General features: G+C 36.0%; 1 protein-coding gene across 1 annotated transcript in view; it reads right to left on the bottom strand.

The window, feature by feature from the left end:
• Positions 1–11,637: 11,637 nt before the first annotated feature.
• The window catches only part of LOC113226132 (peroxisome biogenesis factor 1), a 20,930-nt gene continuing 17,288 nt past the window's right edge, over positions 11,638–15,279 (bottom strand). Inside the window, exons 11-13 of the mRNA XM_026458661.1 lie at positions 13,424–13,582; positions 12,799–12,917; positions 11,638–11,752 (exon numbers count right to left, since the gene is read on the bottom strand). Coding sequence (XP_026314446.1) covers positions 11,665–11,752; positions 12,799–12,917; positions 13,424–13,582 — 366 coding nt within the window. The 3' untranslated portion in view covers positions 11,638–11,664. The remainder of the gene's footprint in view (positions 11,753–12,798; positions 12,918–13,423; positions 13,583–15,279) is intronic.

A 15,279-nucleotide genomic window follows, 5' to 3' on the forward strand; every position in this document is an offset into this window, starting at 1 on the left:
CACACACACACACACACACACACACACACACACACACACACACACACTTGTTTGTAGAGCTCCTTGTGACGGCTCACCACCTTAAGGCTTGTCTACTTGAGAACCTGATACGCAGCAAAAGTCTAGTTGCCTAATACGAATTGACTCAGCATTTAACACTATTATGTGGAGTAATAAATCATTATTTCATTACTCGTAGACACGTGTTGTAAGAGATCGCATTCCGGTTTCCATTATGATGTGGACTTGAATGTAGTAGTATACAATGACAATGAATGATCAGAAAATAAATGAATGATCATGATAACTTTTTTGATTGCTGTACAATTTCTCAAGGAAAAGCAGTACTGTCATAGTCAATTCCTTCCTGACACCTGTAGTTGTTAAAACCAACTTACTAAAATTAGAACAAATACAAAGAGTAATGCTGAAAAGTGGGATAAAGGTCCCTTTTCTACTTTTCACTAGCACTATGGAACTTACCAAATATTAATGCCACGCCGCGGTTTTATTTTCTGTGAGTTGGGATCTTATATCATACACTATAATGCTTGTTTCATAGCTATCTACGAAAGGATTTGCCAATCGGCATAAAGTACTCGCCGATAGCTGTTCAGAGTGAGCCAGACGTATAGAAAAGCAATGGTACAGGGTCAAGAGCACGTCAAGCTTGACACTTAAGATTTAAATCTAACTCTATGCCGCTTACGAGAAGAACGGTTGAAAGTTCAAAGTGTCAAGCTTGAAATCCTCTTGATTGTACCTCGGGCAGGGAGGCTCCTTTCGTGCACCCCTATGAGTTTGCACGAACGCGCGTTTTATAACAGGTTTTAAATTTGATTGAAACTCAAGAACATTTTTAGCTATCAAATAGGCAAATTGGATTTTCCATCTTAATTGCAATAAGAGCACATCTGCAAAACGGCAACTTCTCGCAAGACTGGTTAAATGATCTCTTGACGCACATACATTATGCAATCCTGTTTTGAAAATTAGTACATAATCATAAAATTTCACGTATACATAATTTGTTACAGTTGGTGTTATTTTTATGAGTTCCATGTGATAAAAGCATTATTGACGTACGATCACATGTGGCTTTGTTTTACCAAGAGTACGAAATTTTCAGCAAAAAGATATGTGTCTAAGGGTCGTATTCTAGAACTCTACTCAATGCTCAAGTCAGGATTTGAGCAGACTTGAGTATGATTTCAAGGACTGGAAATACGACCCTAATGGCAAGGACTTGTGATTTCTAGTGCTTTAAATCATACTCATGTCATGACTTGAGCAATGAGTAGAGTTCTGGAATACGACCCTAAGAACTTCAATGAAAAAAATCGATACGATCGTCACAATTTCAGAGTCCAAAAGAAACTGGTCAACATTTATTTTAACAACAGATATGACTGTCAAAAAAATATTGAAATTGTGTAAATACTTATTTAATATGTAAATGCTTATGGAATATCGTAGTGGACTGTTACCTCTCTTCGGGAGAAAGGTGCCTAACAATGGGACGTACATAGATTAGTGGTGGCGTTGTCAGTAATGCCATACTTACAGACTCGAAATCAGCTTGAACCTATCACAAAAAGTATTTATTTACACACAAACGCACGCATGAACGCAATCAATGGGTGTAAACGCAACTGACGATTTAAGGTTGTACAATCTTTCATTTTAAGATGCTGCCTTAAGTACGAATGTGTACTCATGATTTTTGTTTCAAATAAATAGCTAATTTTTATTTATAAAGCCACCTTACCTACTACTGCCGCCAAGCAGTAATGTGTGCATTAATGCGGTCCGGTTTTGAAGAGTAAGGGTACTGGTGAAATTACAGGCACATGGTAATTGTCAACTTATATCTCAGGGTGACAAGTGCAGTGGCGGTGCCCCCCAAATCTTTGCGATTTAAAGCTCTGAGTGGCACAGCAACTGTTATGGACAGGCGTGTAGCTTACCATCAGGCACACGACTTGTTCGTTCCGTCTCTGGATATTATTCAAAACTAACATTTTTTTGGTGGAATTAGCCGGCCGGAATTTCAGTTCTCGTTTTGCGCCATCGACGACACCCGCGCCAGTGGAAAAACCCCTTTAAAGAGTTGTTATTAATAGTCAGCCCGTGACCACGGCCAGTGCAACCTGGTCAAAACGTCGGAAAACTAGATAGTTTCCAAATGTTAGTACAATACAACGCAAAAGTTTAAAAGTATTTATTATTAATAAATGAAAGCTATAAATAAACTAATATTATATACCTAAATATTAAATTTCTGTCCCACAAGATAATCCGGCCAAGTTTTTGTCCGGCATAGGTCTCCATCACTTTTTCTTCCGTGGTCTCCATAATGCACTCCACTGTGCCAAAGGTAGATGGCACTGCGTTGTCATGCAGAAACTATATCTGCAGGGGAATCACGACGCGAGAAGGAGAAGACTCAAAAATTTCGCGTGTAGAAGACAGATGTTCATACTTTTTTAACTCAAATCAAAGCAAGAAATTCTGATAAAGAATGCAGTGCAAACAGTCCCGTGATGTATCAGTTTATTGACAAAATCATATACAAATAAAATAAATGTAATTTCTACTCTAACTCCAATTATCTACGCCAATTTCTAAATGGAAATAATACGTCTCCAAATATTACTGGAGCGTTAATTGCAGTTTGCTAATGAGCGTAAGTTTTATCTCCGCGCTTCAGGAGATTGAATACTGATACCATCTTAATTGATCCACTGACGATCGGTTTTGTAAATTACCTCAGTGCCTGTGTTTCCTTAGAGGTTATGATGAAACAAGTATAAAGTAAAAAGAGGTTTGTAGCGCACGAAGAAAGTGGGCAAGAAGAGGTTACAGAAACGTAGAACGCCCTGAAGTGGGTTGGCATAAAAATCGCGAGCCGTAGATGAATTAGACCATGGAACAAAAAAAAGGGAGTGCCCAAAACTTACACATACTACAAAATCTTGATTGATTACAAGTTTACGACGTTTTGATATTATTATTGAAATATCAATCAACATGCTGCCATCTCGCGGTTAATTGCTAAACGACCACGAATTGGAGTTACTAATTTAGTTCTCCAAAAAAGAAGCGACCTTATTGCAGGGGTATAAGTTTTACTTTCATTTCTTGTAACAAAAAAAATATTTCGATAAACACAAAATTGAAAATTTGTTAAAAAAAACTTAATGGTAAAATTTTTGGTACGGCTATCATTCTTGTACTCCAAAACAGCACAAAATGGCATTTTTCTTTAGAGAATTTGCACGAAATGACACAACCGTATTATACAAAGCGAAAATGGCGGACAGAGCTCAGATAGGCCTTTCAAGACCTATAGTTGAAGCGTCAGACGCTAACTAACCACTTCTACTGTATTTATTCTGTGGATGAGTCTACCAACAGCCCCGGGTGCACTCAATAACCTATACTCCTATTCATGTTAATATTTACATCTAGTCACAATCATACTTTAACTGCCTCTGTGGCCGAACGGTTACCATGCCGGACTGCCACGCAGAGGTCCCAGGTTCGATTCCCGGGCCGGGAGAAATATTTGTATGACCTACATTTGTTTCTCTCGTGAGTTTGGGTGTAATTTGTGTTTGCCTATATGTGTGTCCATGGCACCCGCGACACAGGGTTTCCCTAGTGCGGGGCTATGTTGAGTGTGTGTGTTATTATTATTATTATTGTTATACTTATTGCATTGCCACACAGGTGTCTTAGATATAAATATGTATATAATTTTGCGCTTTCGACATGTAACACCCCGTTAGTGCACTGCAATATTAGTGGGAGCACCCAAGTCAAATAATTGTATCACATTTATGTTAATAAGTATAGAGGCATAGCGTCAATAATAATAAGATATTTAGTTTTTTATACAAAGATCGAATACTTAGAAAAAAATCCTGCGATCCAGCCGGCAGTTGGCATAGCGTCTGGCACGGTTTGCTAGAAGATGTCAGTTCGCATCCGACCGGATCGAAGGATTTTTTTCTAAGTGTTCGATCTTTGTATTAATAATTATGTGACGGTGTGACCTCCTTACACCGTCATCCCACCTTGTGTCGTATCATTTTTTCTTTTGCTTGTATTTAAATTTTAAATTTGAATTGTTCCATCTTCTTCGCTTTTTCATTTTGCTTCATACTACGGTGACTCTGCGCGATCGCGGTAGCGAAAACATCTACTTTCTTATTTTTGAACCGTTAACATTTCAAGATATTAATATTGTTGTTGTACTGAATAAGTTCCTATAAACCGGACTTTCGTCTTTTCAACTGCTAAAACTTGCTAAGTAAGACGTATGGAGGCTGCGGGGCTGCGGAGGCTAGAACTACCCTTGGACCAGGGTATATTACTGCTATCCAGGCTATTTTACAGTCTACAGAACGCCACCAGCACCAGCAGCACCATTACAATTATAACAAATTAGTGCAGCAATTTCACAAAAAATGATTGAATATCAATTCAATACAAATAAATAAAAGATATTTAATTTACTTTTTGTATACTATTATTGTTAATAAAAAAGTCATTTAATTTACAAAACGCATTTTTCAAAAGGTATGTTTTACGGAAGTTTTCAAATAATTTCGTATTTATTTTTCATTTTTTATGTGGTGCGGTACAGCATTATACAGGGCGTCTCACAGCTATGCCACACGGATGGAAAGTACCGCAGATAGAAAAATTGACTGAAAGAAGAAATGTTAAATTTCATGGTCTTCATTTTATTTAAGATGCTATGTATTTTAGAAAAAAACAGTCCTTATGATGCAGGCTTTCGATTAGTATAGTAAAATTACAGTTGTATAACAAAATCACATAACAGACAAAAACTCATATTAGTTCCGTCACGCACCGCTAGATGACAATGGCGTAGAAATCACAAATTCTGCATCGCGGTGTTAAGATTTTCTCTCGCGGAACGACTACTGGCGGCAATGCGAACATTAATGAATCCAACTTAGTACTACGCATCTAGCTCAGCTTCCTTATTCGGAACTACGCTTTAGATCGTTATAGTGAACCTACTGGACCTCAATACGCTTCTAGTGCTGTTTTCTTTCGGAACTGCGTTTTAGAACGTTACCCTGAGCCGCTTCATAATTGGAGCGCGTATACGAGTCCTCAACTACGTGCCGATTAGGGGGAGTCCTTTCCCATTGTACCTCCTGAACTGTATCTTATGTGCAATAAAATCACCATATTGGAGAATACCTGGTTTCCCTCTGTCACCTCAAGAAGAACCTACTACATTGGCGCACAACGACGGGCACGACAAAAGGTCTTTTGTAACAAGATCTGGCAGTCACACATATATACACAGAACCGAGGCGTGTACAGAGGAAACCTACCAACACCAACATGGCGATCTGGTCCTTGTCGCTTCGCATCCTATAAGCAGGGCATCTCAAGGCATTACCGCTGAGTTTGCACCACGTCGAGACGGACCGTCCACAACGGACCGACACAATTCTTAAACAACACGGTCCAGCATCCTAATAAGTGGCTGCGCCTTCTGCACCTGACAACCCAATGGGCGTATATCACGCATCAACGTTAACTCCCTTTCATGCACACGAAGCAGATGTAACAACCGTGCCGGAACCTATTCAACCGCTTAGAAAAGAGGACGTCAGAGGAAGCAAGCCACTGCTAACTCCACACAACAACCCAAAGGACACAGACGCAAGTAAAAACTTATTTCTTTAGTCCCTCTCGTCGAGACGACATCGGGTCCTGAGGGGGAGAAGATGCAACAAAATCACATAACTCATATTAGTTCCGTCACGCACCGCTAGATGGCATTGGCGTCGAAATAGCCAATTCTGCATCGCAGTGTTAAGATTTTCCTTCGCAGAATGACTACTGGCGGCGATGCGAATATTACTGAATACAACTTACTACGCATCTAGCTCTACTTCCTTGTCTGGAATTACGCTTTGAATCGTTATTGTTGAACCTACTGTACCTTACTACGCTTCTAGCGCTGCTTCCTAATTGGAACTGCGCTTTAGAACGTTGTACTAGTTGTTGCACCCTGAGCCGCTTCCTAATTGGAACGTCTGTACGGGCCCTCGACTCGTGCCGATTAGGGGGAATTCTTTCCCACTACCTCCTGAACTGTATGTACTGTATATATTGTGTAATAAAACCACCATATTGGAGAAAACCTGGTTTCCCTCTGCCACCCCAATAAGAACCTAATACAGTTGTTTTTTTTTTTTTATAAATGGCGGGTTCGTTTCCCGGTTAAGTCGCCTGACTTAACCTTGAATTTAAAAATCTTTGAATCTTGTTCGAATAGTTTTTAAAATCAAAATAAAGTAAAATTTACTATTTACTGTATTTAAGGTACTTTCCCTCCGTGTGACATAGGCTTGGGACGCGCTGTATACTTAGCAAAAACGTGCATTCATTTATTTAATTATTAGCAAAAACGTGCTTGATCCCTAGATACTTTTGATGTATGTATTTGAACTGACCTGTATGTACATACAAGCTTAGTGTTGTAAATGGAGGAATTGGTTCAGATAAACGATAGATTCGTTTTATGGTACCCTGGCAGCGCCCTCTAGTGGGCACGCAACCAAGAAGAATACTTACAGCTATATTTTCCACAGTGTTCGGAAGCTCGGGTGCCAACAGGCAAGGCCGTTTACTTCGGCGAGGAACACAGGCCATTTCGAGGCGTAGCGAGCGGCGCTCTTATCCCTACGCCCCGTGTACCCTGCACCACAGGTTAAGGGAGGTCTACGCCAAGCAATGGGCAAAACAGGCTTTGGATAATCATAATGTTGATATGGCGGGTTCGATTCGACAACTTCAAATGGCTTTGGTTGGTTCCGCATAATAGCAAGTGGTGAATCAATCACTTTAGAAAAAATACATAGTAAAATTGAGGATGTACACTAATTAGTATACGATGTGAGAACAGAATTCCTAAAAATTTTCACGACAGAAAAAAAAACACAACATTACCTCGAAATTTTGCAAGAAAACCGCTGTATTCGCGTGTAGAAGCGTCAATTTCGCTTCGGTGCAGGACAAAGCGCGCGAATTTGCGAGAAAACTGCAAGCTTTCTGCGCGTTGATGTTGTAGAAGGAGTTTAGAAAGATCTTTTGCATGACAAAGGTGGTGGACTTGAATATTGTTTTTATTTTAAGAAAGAAGAGAAAAACAAGGAAACAATACATTTTTCCGTGATTTTTGAAAGAAACTAAACCCTTTTGGCCCATGTTAGAAATATCGCAGTGCTTTCCGCCACTCGCCGCCTACGGTAGCTACGGAAAATTCCTAGAATTCCCCGAGAATTTGCGAATAAAATAAAAAACTTGTAATTAAAAATCCGCTTTATTATACATTAAATAAAACTCGCATTTAAACAAATAAGTACAAAAGATAGAAACAAAATATACAAATAATAAATATTGATTTGTGCGTTTAGCTTACACAATATAATTATATACATTTTATTACTACATTAATGGATATTACAAACAAACCTTACTGCTAACGAGAATAACAACTTTCCCAAAATATCTTACTCTAAAAAATGGTAACACTTGAAATCTGTACGATGGAGAATGTTCCCGAAAAAGACATTTCGCCCGTTTGCCAGAACAACGTGTTATTTATGTGTGTTAATGTGTTAGAGATAACACGTTGTTCTGGCAAGTGGGCGATTTTATGTGTAGACTATGGCCATAACACTTTTCCAGAAGAACCTAGCCCAGTAGTGGAACATGTACAATTTGATGATGACAATGTCAACAAGACACTATAGCGTAAATAATACGTAAAAGTTCAGGGAAGTAATAAACACAAAATGTATAATACCTCCCACTGAAATTCCGAAATTATTATGTGTTTTGATTTATATTTTTGATGCGTAACTAGCTATTTATTAGTCTTAGATTTAAAAGAAAAGTTCTGTATTTAAGTGTTTTATTTTGATTTTGTGCCTTTTGTTTTTAATCATCCCGGGATTTCAGAGCAAGGTTAACCTCTCTATGTGTATTATTAACTAAAGGTTAGGTAAATACATTCTATTCCGATCTTTGTTAATGAATGATAGCTGCTACAACACTAGATGCTGAAGTATTCAAAACGTACGTTCTTTGGTCCTTAATTATAATCTTCCCACAAATCGTATAGTGTGATAACAAAGCATCACCTTCGCCAAAAATTTTCCTAAAATACCTACACTACAAAAGAGATCTTATCCACCAGTAGCGTTTATTTAAATTGACACAATTATCTAAAGGATGACAAGTTTAAATTGGCACTTGGCCATTTGGCGATATTTCAGAGAACGTATTTCTTTTATTAACAACGCAAATGTTAATGTTTGACGTTATTTTAGTAATTAGTCGCATTTTTAATTAGAGATAAAAACCGACATCTGCCAATGTAACTTTAAAAAATAATGTTGTCATTTGTACAAGTTGTCACGTTTAGAATTGTATAAGTTAATGAATTGTAGAATTACGTGTTTAGTTTAGTTCTCAATTTGCTTAGTGAAGCAGATTAGTAGCAGAAGAGCTTCTTGTGATAGTTCATTAAAGGTAGTACTGCCACCTTACCTATTTCTGCCGCCAAGCAGTAATGCCAGCATTACTGTGTTCCGGTTTTGTAGGTTAAGGGTTCTGGTGAAATTACAGACACATGAAACTTGTCAACTTACGTCTCAAGGTGAGGGACGCAGTGGCAGAGCCCCTAAGATTTAAATTTTTAAAGCTCTGAGTGGTAATGCAACTGTTACGGATAGACGCGTGCGTAACTTACTATCAGGCGCACGACTTGTTCGTACCGTCACTTAATTTTTTTTTTTAAATCGTTCAAATAGACATTAAATTTTATTATTTTATTCACATTTTGGTCTCTATATACTTTTATTGCTTTTCCGTTATCATATCAGATTTTAAAAAAAAAACCTATAAATTATTAAAAAATACAGCATAATTTTTAAGTTTCTTGTATGTCACGATGTTTGACCATCAATTATTTTTGTGAAATTACTCCACTAGTTTCATTGACTAGTTTGTTATAATTATTAATACAAAGATCGAACACATAGACGAAAATCCTTCGATACGGCTGGATTCGAACAAACGTCTTCCAGCAAATCGTGCAAGATACAATGTACCTTAATGAGTGGACTCATTCGGGGAAAAGTCGATACTTTAAAACAACATTTTTATTTCATCAAAAACTAGAAACCCAAATAAACGTCAGTTTATTATATCTAAATGAAAAACACGACTATAGTTCTTACGTATAAAATACTTCACAATTTTGTATAGGGAATTGAACAGCGCCCTTAGCGGTCACAAGACGTAACATATTACATAGAAAGAAATTACGAGGTAACTAGCAACAACAGCCTCCGTGGCCGAGTGGTTACCATGCTGATCTGCCACGCAGAAGTTCCGGGTTCGATTCCCTGGCCGGGAGAAATATTTGTATGGCCCACATTTATTTCTCTCGTGAGTTTGGGTGTAATTTGTGGTTGTCTACTGTTTGGGGTTTCCCTAAAGCAGGGCTATTTTGTGTGTGTGTGCGTCATTATTATTACTATTAACTGTTACTGTAGTAGACTCATATGCTCATAGTAGATGGCTTTGATACGAAAGTATAATCTATATTTTTTAAGCCAAAAAATGACGGGACGAACAAGTAGCACGCCTGGTAGTAAGCGACACGCCTGTTTATAACAGTTGCAGTGCCGCTCAGAGTTTCCAATTCGCAAAGATCTGAGGGACACTGACACTGCCCGTCACCCTGAGACATAACTTGATAAGTCCCATGTACCTGTAATTTGACCAGCTTCCTTACCCTTCAAAACCGGAACACAATAATGCTCACATTACTGCTTGGCGGCAGAAATAGGTGAGATGGCAATACTTCCCTGGACGAACTCTTTCACAAGGAGCTCTCAGATGCTATATCGATTTAATCATATATTTAAGTAAGCGATTTTATAAGTTTTAATTCAACAAAAATGATTCAAAACGAACTATTGTAAAAAATACATGTGTATGTGCGCTAGGTTTTTACTCTTAGACATTGACTTACAAATAAATGGACGACGGGTCTAATACAAAAACCACGAAAAAAATGTCCCAAGTCAACCTATTCGAAATTTAAATTGTAATGTCATCGCAGTATCGCGCTGTCAGTCGAACAAATGAAGACTAAAGCGGAGTTTGGCGCTCTGTATAGGATTTAGCGCCTTACAAGTGCGGACACTTTTTAGCGCGGACCCGACGTCCATATAATTGTAAGTCAATGCTCTTAGACGACTTTTTTGTAGACGGAGTATGATGACAGTTCATCGCGTAAAAGAGCTTGCGAGCAGCTAGTGATGATTGCAGTCGATAAATATTCTATCGGATATCAACTGAATATTCGTCATGCTTATGAAGTAAATAGCCGAACTTATTTCCCATTATTCACCCTATTAGTGAGCACAAGTTCATTTGAATCGTCAATTTTTGTAAGTTCATACGTACACTGTACTTAGAATGTTTATAAAAAATACAAAGAGGAGACATATTATTTTAAAGTTTGTCGTATTAATTCAATATGGTTATCAAATCTGGCAATTCTTGTTAAAATGTATATGGAAAAAAATTTATCTCGATATTAGTAGACCAACTGTCAAAATAAGAATAAAGAAGGCAATAACGCAATTAGTAATTATTAGAACGTCGTAACATTCACAATTCAGTCATCTTTGGTAAAATGTGATAACAAAGAAGATATTCTTTCACAATCTATCGATAAAACCAACGACAACAACTACATAACCATTTCAAATTTTATGAAAACTCTCAACCCTACAAATGCAATTTTAGCCGTCTTCAAAAAAGACAGACTATAGTTTACAATCGAGCTCTTAGGTTTTCGCGATTGTGACACATAGGAAATGAAACTATTTTCCCGGATTTAAATCGCATATAGCGTGACTATGGGACCTGTAAAGGGCACGAAACGTTGGTTTGTTTGAAAACACAAACATACGTGATTTAAATCCGGAAAAATAATTTCATTACCTATAGTTTACAATCTTGACGGAAAAAATATTGTAAATGTTATATGTTGTCATAATTCATTTTAGTTTTATTTATAACGTTTACGTTTACTAATGTTGTAATAGACAAGGTGGTATTTTGTTATATTATGCTATTTTAAGGGGTTTTGTAAAGTCTTTGGTTGCCCCCTTTGCGTCTCTTAATTTTCTATCGTGAAGTTGCCTGGAAGATATTACTACTTGACAATAAGGCAGCATTTTGTACATCAACTTATTGTAATACACTTAAATTACAGTTACTAAGTTGTCATTGTAATATTATGTAATAAAGTAAAGCGCGCTGATTTTTTACGTGAATGTATGGTAAATAGAATCTAATGGTAATACTTTCCACAGTAAAAATTTGTATTGATGCGTAATATCGAGTGCGTAATGAACCTTAAAATATTTAAATAACAGAATATCACCAGATATAATAACACGCCGAACAACAATGTTTGTAAAAAAAAACCATATTTTATTTGTTCCTAAAATGCTGCAAGCACCTCCAATAAAGCTCAACAACTATATTATATTCCATAGCACCAACTACTTAAGTTTAAAGCTACGCTAATGTGACTCTTTGCTTCTGCATTTTCATTGCCATCATCCTTTGTTCTGGAGTAAGATTCTCGCCTCGGAAGCGTTTGTAGCTGTGGGGGGAAAAAAATTGTAGTAAATGTCACCTCACTAGCTCGGAAATTCTTTCTTTATCTTAGAAATCCGTGCGCAAAAGCGTTTTTTCCACGTTTTAGCGTGGAAAAGGTTTTTGAAATTTTACGATGGACTGTTGTGCACCTTCAAGTATTTCTTTCAATGAAAAAAAAAAACAATAACACAACGACGCGATTTGTCGTACATTATTTATGTAATATAAATCAGAGGGCTTGCTGGAAGTTGTTTCATAATTATTTTTATATAGGTAACCATAAATTTATAACTACTAGTTCTTTAATTTTTTTATTGAATTGATATTCAATTATTTTTTGTGAAGTTACTCCACTAGTTTGTTATAATCATTAGTACAAAAATCGAACACTCGGAAAAAAATCCTTCGATCCGGCCAGATGCGAACCAACGTCTCCTAGCAAACCGTGTCAGACGCTAACGAACCAGATTTACTGATTCTTTATTGTAAAATATAGAAAATCTGTTTTTCAACCGGTAATATAAAGAAATATGCGCAAAAAGATGCCTATAATAAAGGTACACTTTTACTTAGTTTAGGCATCGCAATTACATATTAAGTTCTAATATTATAGTGTACTTTACTATGAAGATTGTATAATTAAGGGTCCTTTTTTATTGTTTATTTTATCATAGCTTTGTTTATATATATTTTCCTTGTATTATATTAGATTAAGTTATATTAAAACAAATTTATCTTATACAGTGCTGTAATATATTCCTGACACGCGGCGCGTGCACACGCATATAAGTCGCGCTGCGACGTTTGTATGAAGTTACTATACTTGTTTTTATTCTACTATACTATTACTGTATACTTTCTGTCAAATTGTGTTAATGTTTTTCATTCAAATGACAAAAACAATCACTCATTCTTTCACTCGTTCATTTGTTCAAACTGTATAGAAGACGCACAGAACCGCCTCTAGAGACAAATGTCCGATTTACGGGATTATTATAAAGTTGTATCAGTGAATGAAGAAATCATAAAAAAAACTAGAATGATACTTACATCATATCGTAGAATAGTTTCTGTTCTTTGGAAAGGGACGGTTTGGTTTCGTCTAAGGCACTATCTATGTCTTCCGGGTACACTACTACTGACTGCAACTCTTTATCTTCGCTTTGCCCCTGAGAACAAAAAAATAATAATGTGTAAGATTAGGGAAATCTCTGTACTGTATTATACCAGAATAGCAAAAGTAACTTCGAGGGCACCACCCAGACTATCTATAGCAGAACATATTTAGAAAGAGCTTGTTTCCTATATAGTTGTTTCACTTCAAATCGACCAGTTAACTTGTGCTTTGGTATAATGGAAGAAAATTGTAAAATTACATATTTAATATTTAATTACCGATGAAATTTGATTGATGTAATTAGATGTTTTGCTGTTACAGATATTATCTTTATTACAATAAATACAGAATATTTTTGGAATATAAGGAGACGTACACACAGGTCAGTTGTTGGCGCTGTACTATTTCAGCTGTCTAATTTGTAATTTCAATGCAAACGAGAGTTGATATTTATAAGTGATGTATCACTGATGAGTTGAGACCAGGAATCTATGGCCCTTATTTCGCCACTATTTCTGGTTATATACTCAATGGCGCTTAGTGAATCAGACAACTTACCAGCTGTAATTCCAATCGTGCTAACTGCGCCGTGACCAATAAAGCTTTTAAGTCAGCCGGTGAGTAGCCGTCAGTACGCGCCGCGAGATCTTGTAAGTCGATGGCAGAGTCCAATGCCACGCTCTTGCTTAGCGTCTTGAGGACTTCATGACGACCCCGCTTTAAAATAATAATAATAATTATGTGCCCGAGAAACAATATTGTTGGATAATTTATAGTGGAATTTTTTCCAGAAAAAATCCCCGATAATTGGGAAAATTTGAAAAATATCATTTGGAAGGCTTATATCATGTTCTACGTGTAGTAAAATCTTTTGAAGTTTTATTTAGCGTGAATTATAAAATAAATTTGTATAGTTAAAAGCCACGTATAGAAAAACGTGATCTAAAATTAGTTAGTCCTGTGATGATAGTTGCTAGCTTATGTATGTAAAATAAATAAATTTCACAACAGCGAAAAAATCCTCCAAAAACCACAACACCACCACATGTTGTTGGCTCCATCGCTTTCGTTCAGTAACTTGAACTTTTGATAGATGTCAACGTCAAATGTGGAAAATTAAAGAAAAAATATATGGATTTTCTTTTTACTTTTCTGAAAAATACGAATTTTTCAAAATGGAAAAATTTTCCGTGGCCCAACACTACACACCAATTACCTGACCTAAAATAGACACTACCGGGAACACCCAGACCGGAACTAATTTAGAAAAGTATGAATTCGTAAAGTAAATTTTGTTGTCGTTAATAGAATTTTTAAATTAAAGACCCTTGAGTAATGATAAGTATTTATTTATATCTAAAAAAACAATATAACCTGTAACAAAAACTACGTGGGATCGCAGTGTTTTTGTATGTTTAAGACTGTAAATTATTAACTATAAGTCGTAACCTTGACATAATAAAGCTATGTGATCATACATCTAGTTACAAAGTCATAAAAATAGTACGGACATGAAACAAATTACGTATATGTGAACTTTTAGTAACTCTTATTAAAAGCCGATACTAGCTCAGCTCAAATTAAATTTTTTTCCCGCACTAATACGGTTCATTTTGCTTAGATCGAGCGGCAGAAACACTGGCTCTATTTCAGAAATTACATTTTTGCTAACGAAATTAGAACCATTTAAAAAATGTATATCGTATAGTATAAATACATACGTGTTGTATTTAGTTCAGTGGATATTTTAAAAAAATCATTGGCATATGTAAAGTACCTAATGAATTTTCGAGGCAAATTTCGTGTTTTTGTTTTTTTTAGAAAATTTTTAGAAATCGTGTTTTCACACGGTATAGTAATCAGTATATCCTCAATTTTACTATATATTTCTCCAAAGTGATTGCTTTAACACATTCACTGTTATGAGTAATGCGGAATCAACCAAAGCCAGTTGAGGTAGTAAAGACACTTATGTATAAAAATGTTATCGACTTATTTCGTTCGTAGAACCTTTATAAACCTCTCACTCATTGCACAAAGGTTGCGAAGTTATTATCATAGGTTTAAAGATTTATTTCTCACTAAGAATTTTCATTCACTTAACATGAGAAAAACTAAATATAGTACAGTTGAAATATTGAACGACAAAGATTGGGTATAAAAATTATTCTACATTAAGTGGGTAGTTGCTTATTTAAACGTGAGTTAGTTGGTTGAATCGCTAACGTGAATATTGCTATACACAATTTACAAAGATATATGGAACGGCTAAAACTAGAAGCGACATGCAAGTAGTTTAATAAGGACGAAATATTTGGTAATTTGTATTATTATTGTATTTTATTTATTATTTATAATGTAATATATATATATATATATATATATATATATATATATATATATATATATATATA

This window comes from Hyposmocoma kahamanoa, unplaced genomic scaffold, assembly GCF_003589595.1.
Source record: "Hyposmocoma kahamanoa isolate Upper Pololo Valley unplaced genomic scaffold, ASM358959v1 182, whole genome shotgun sequence".
Taxonomy (NCBI): domain Eukaryota; kingdom Metazoa; phylum Arthropoda; class Insecta; order Lepidoptera; family Cosmopterigidae; genus Hyposmocoma; species Hyposmocoma kahamanoa.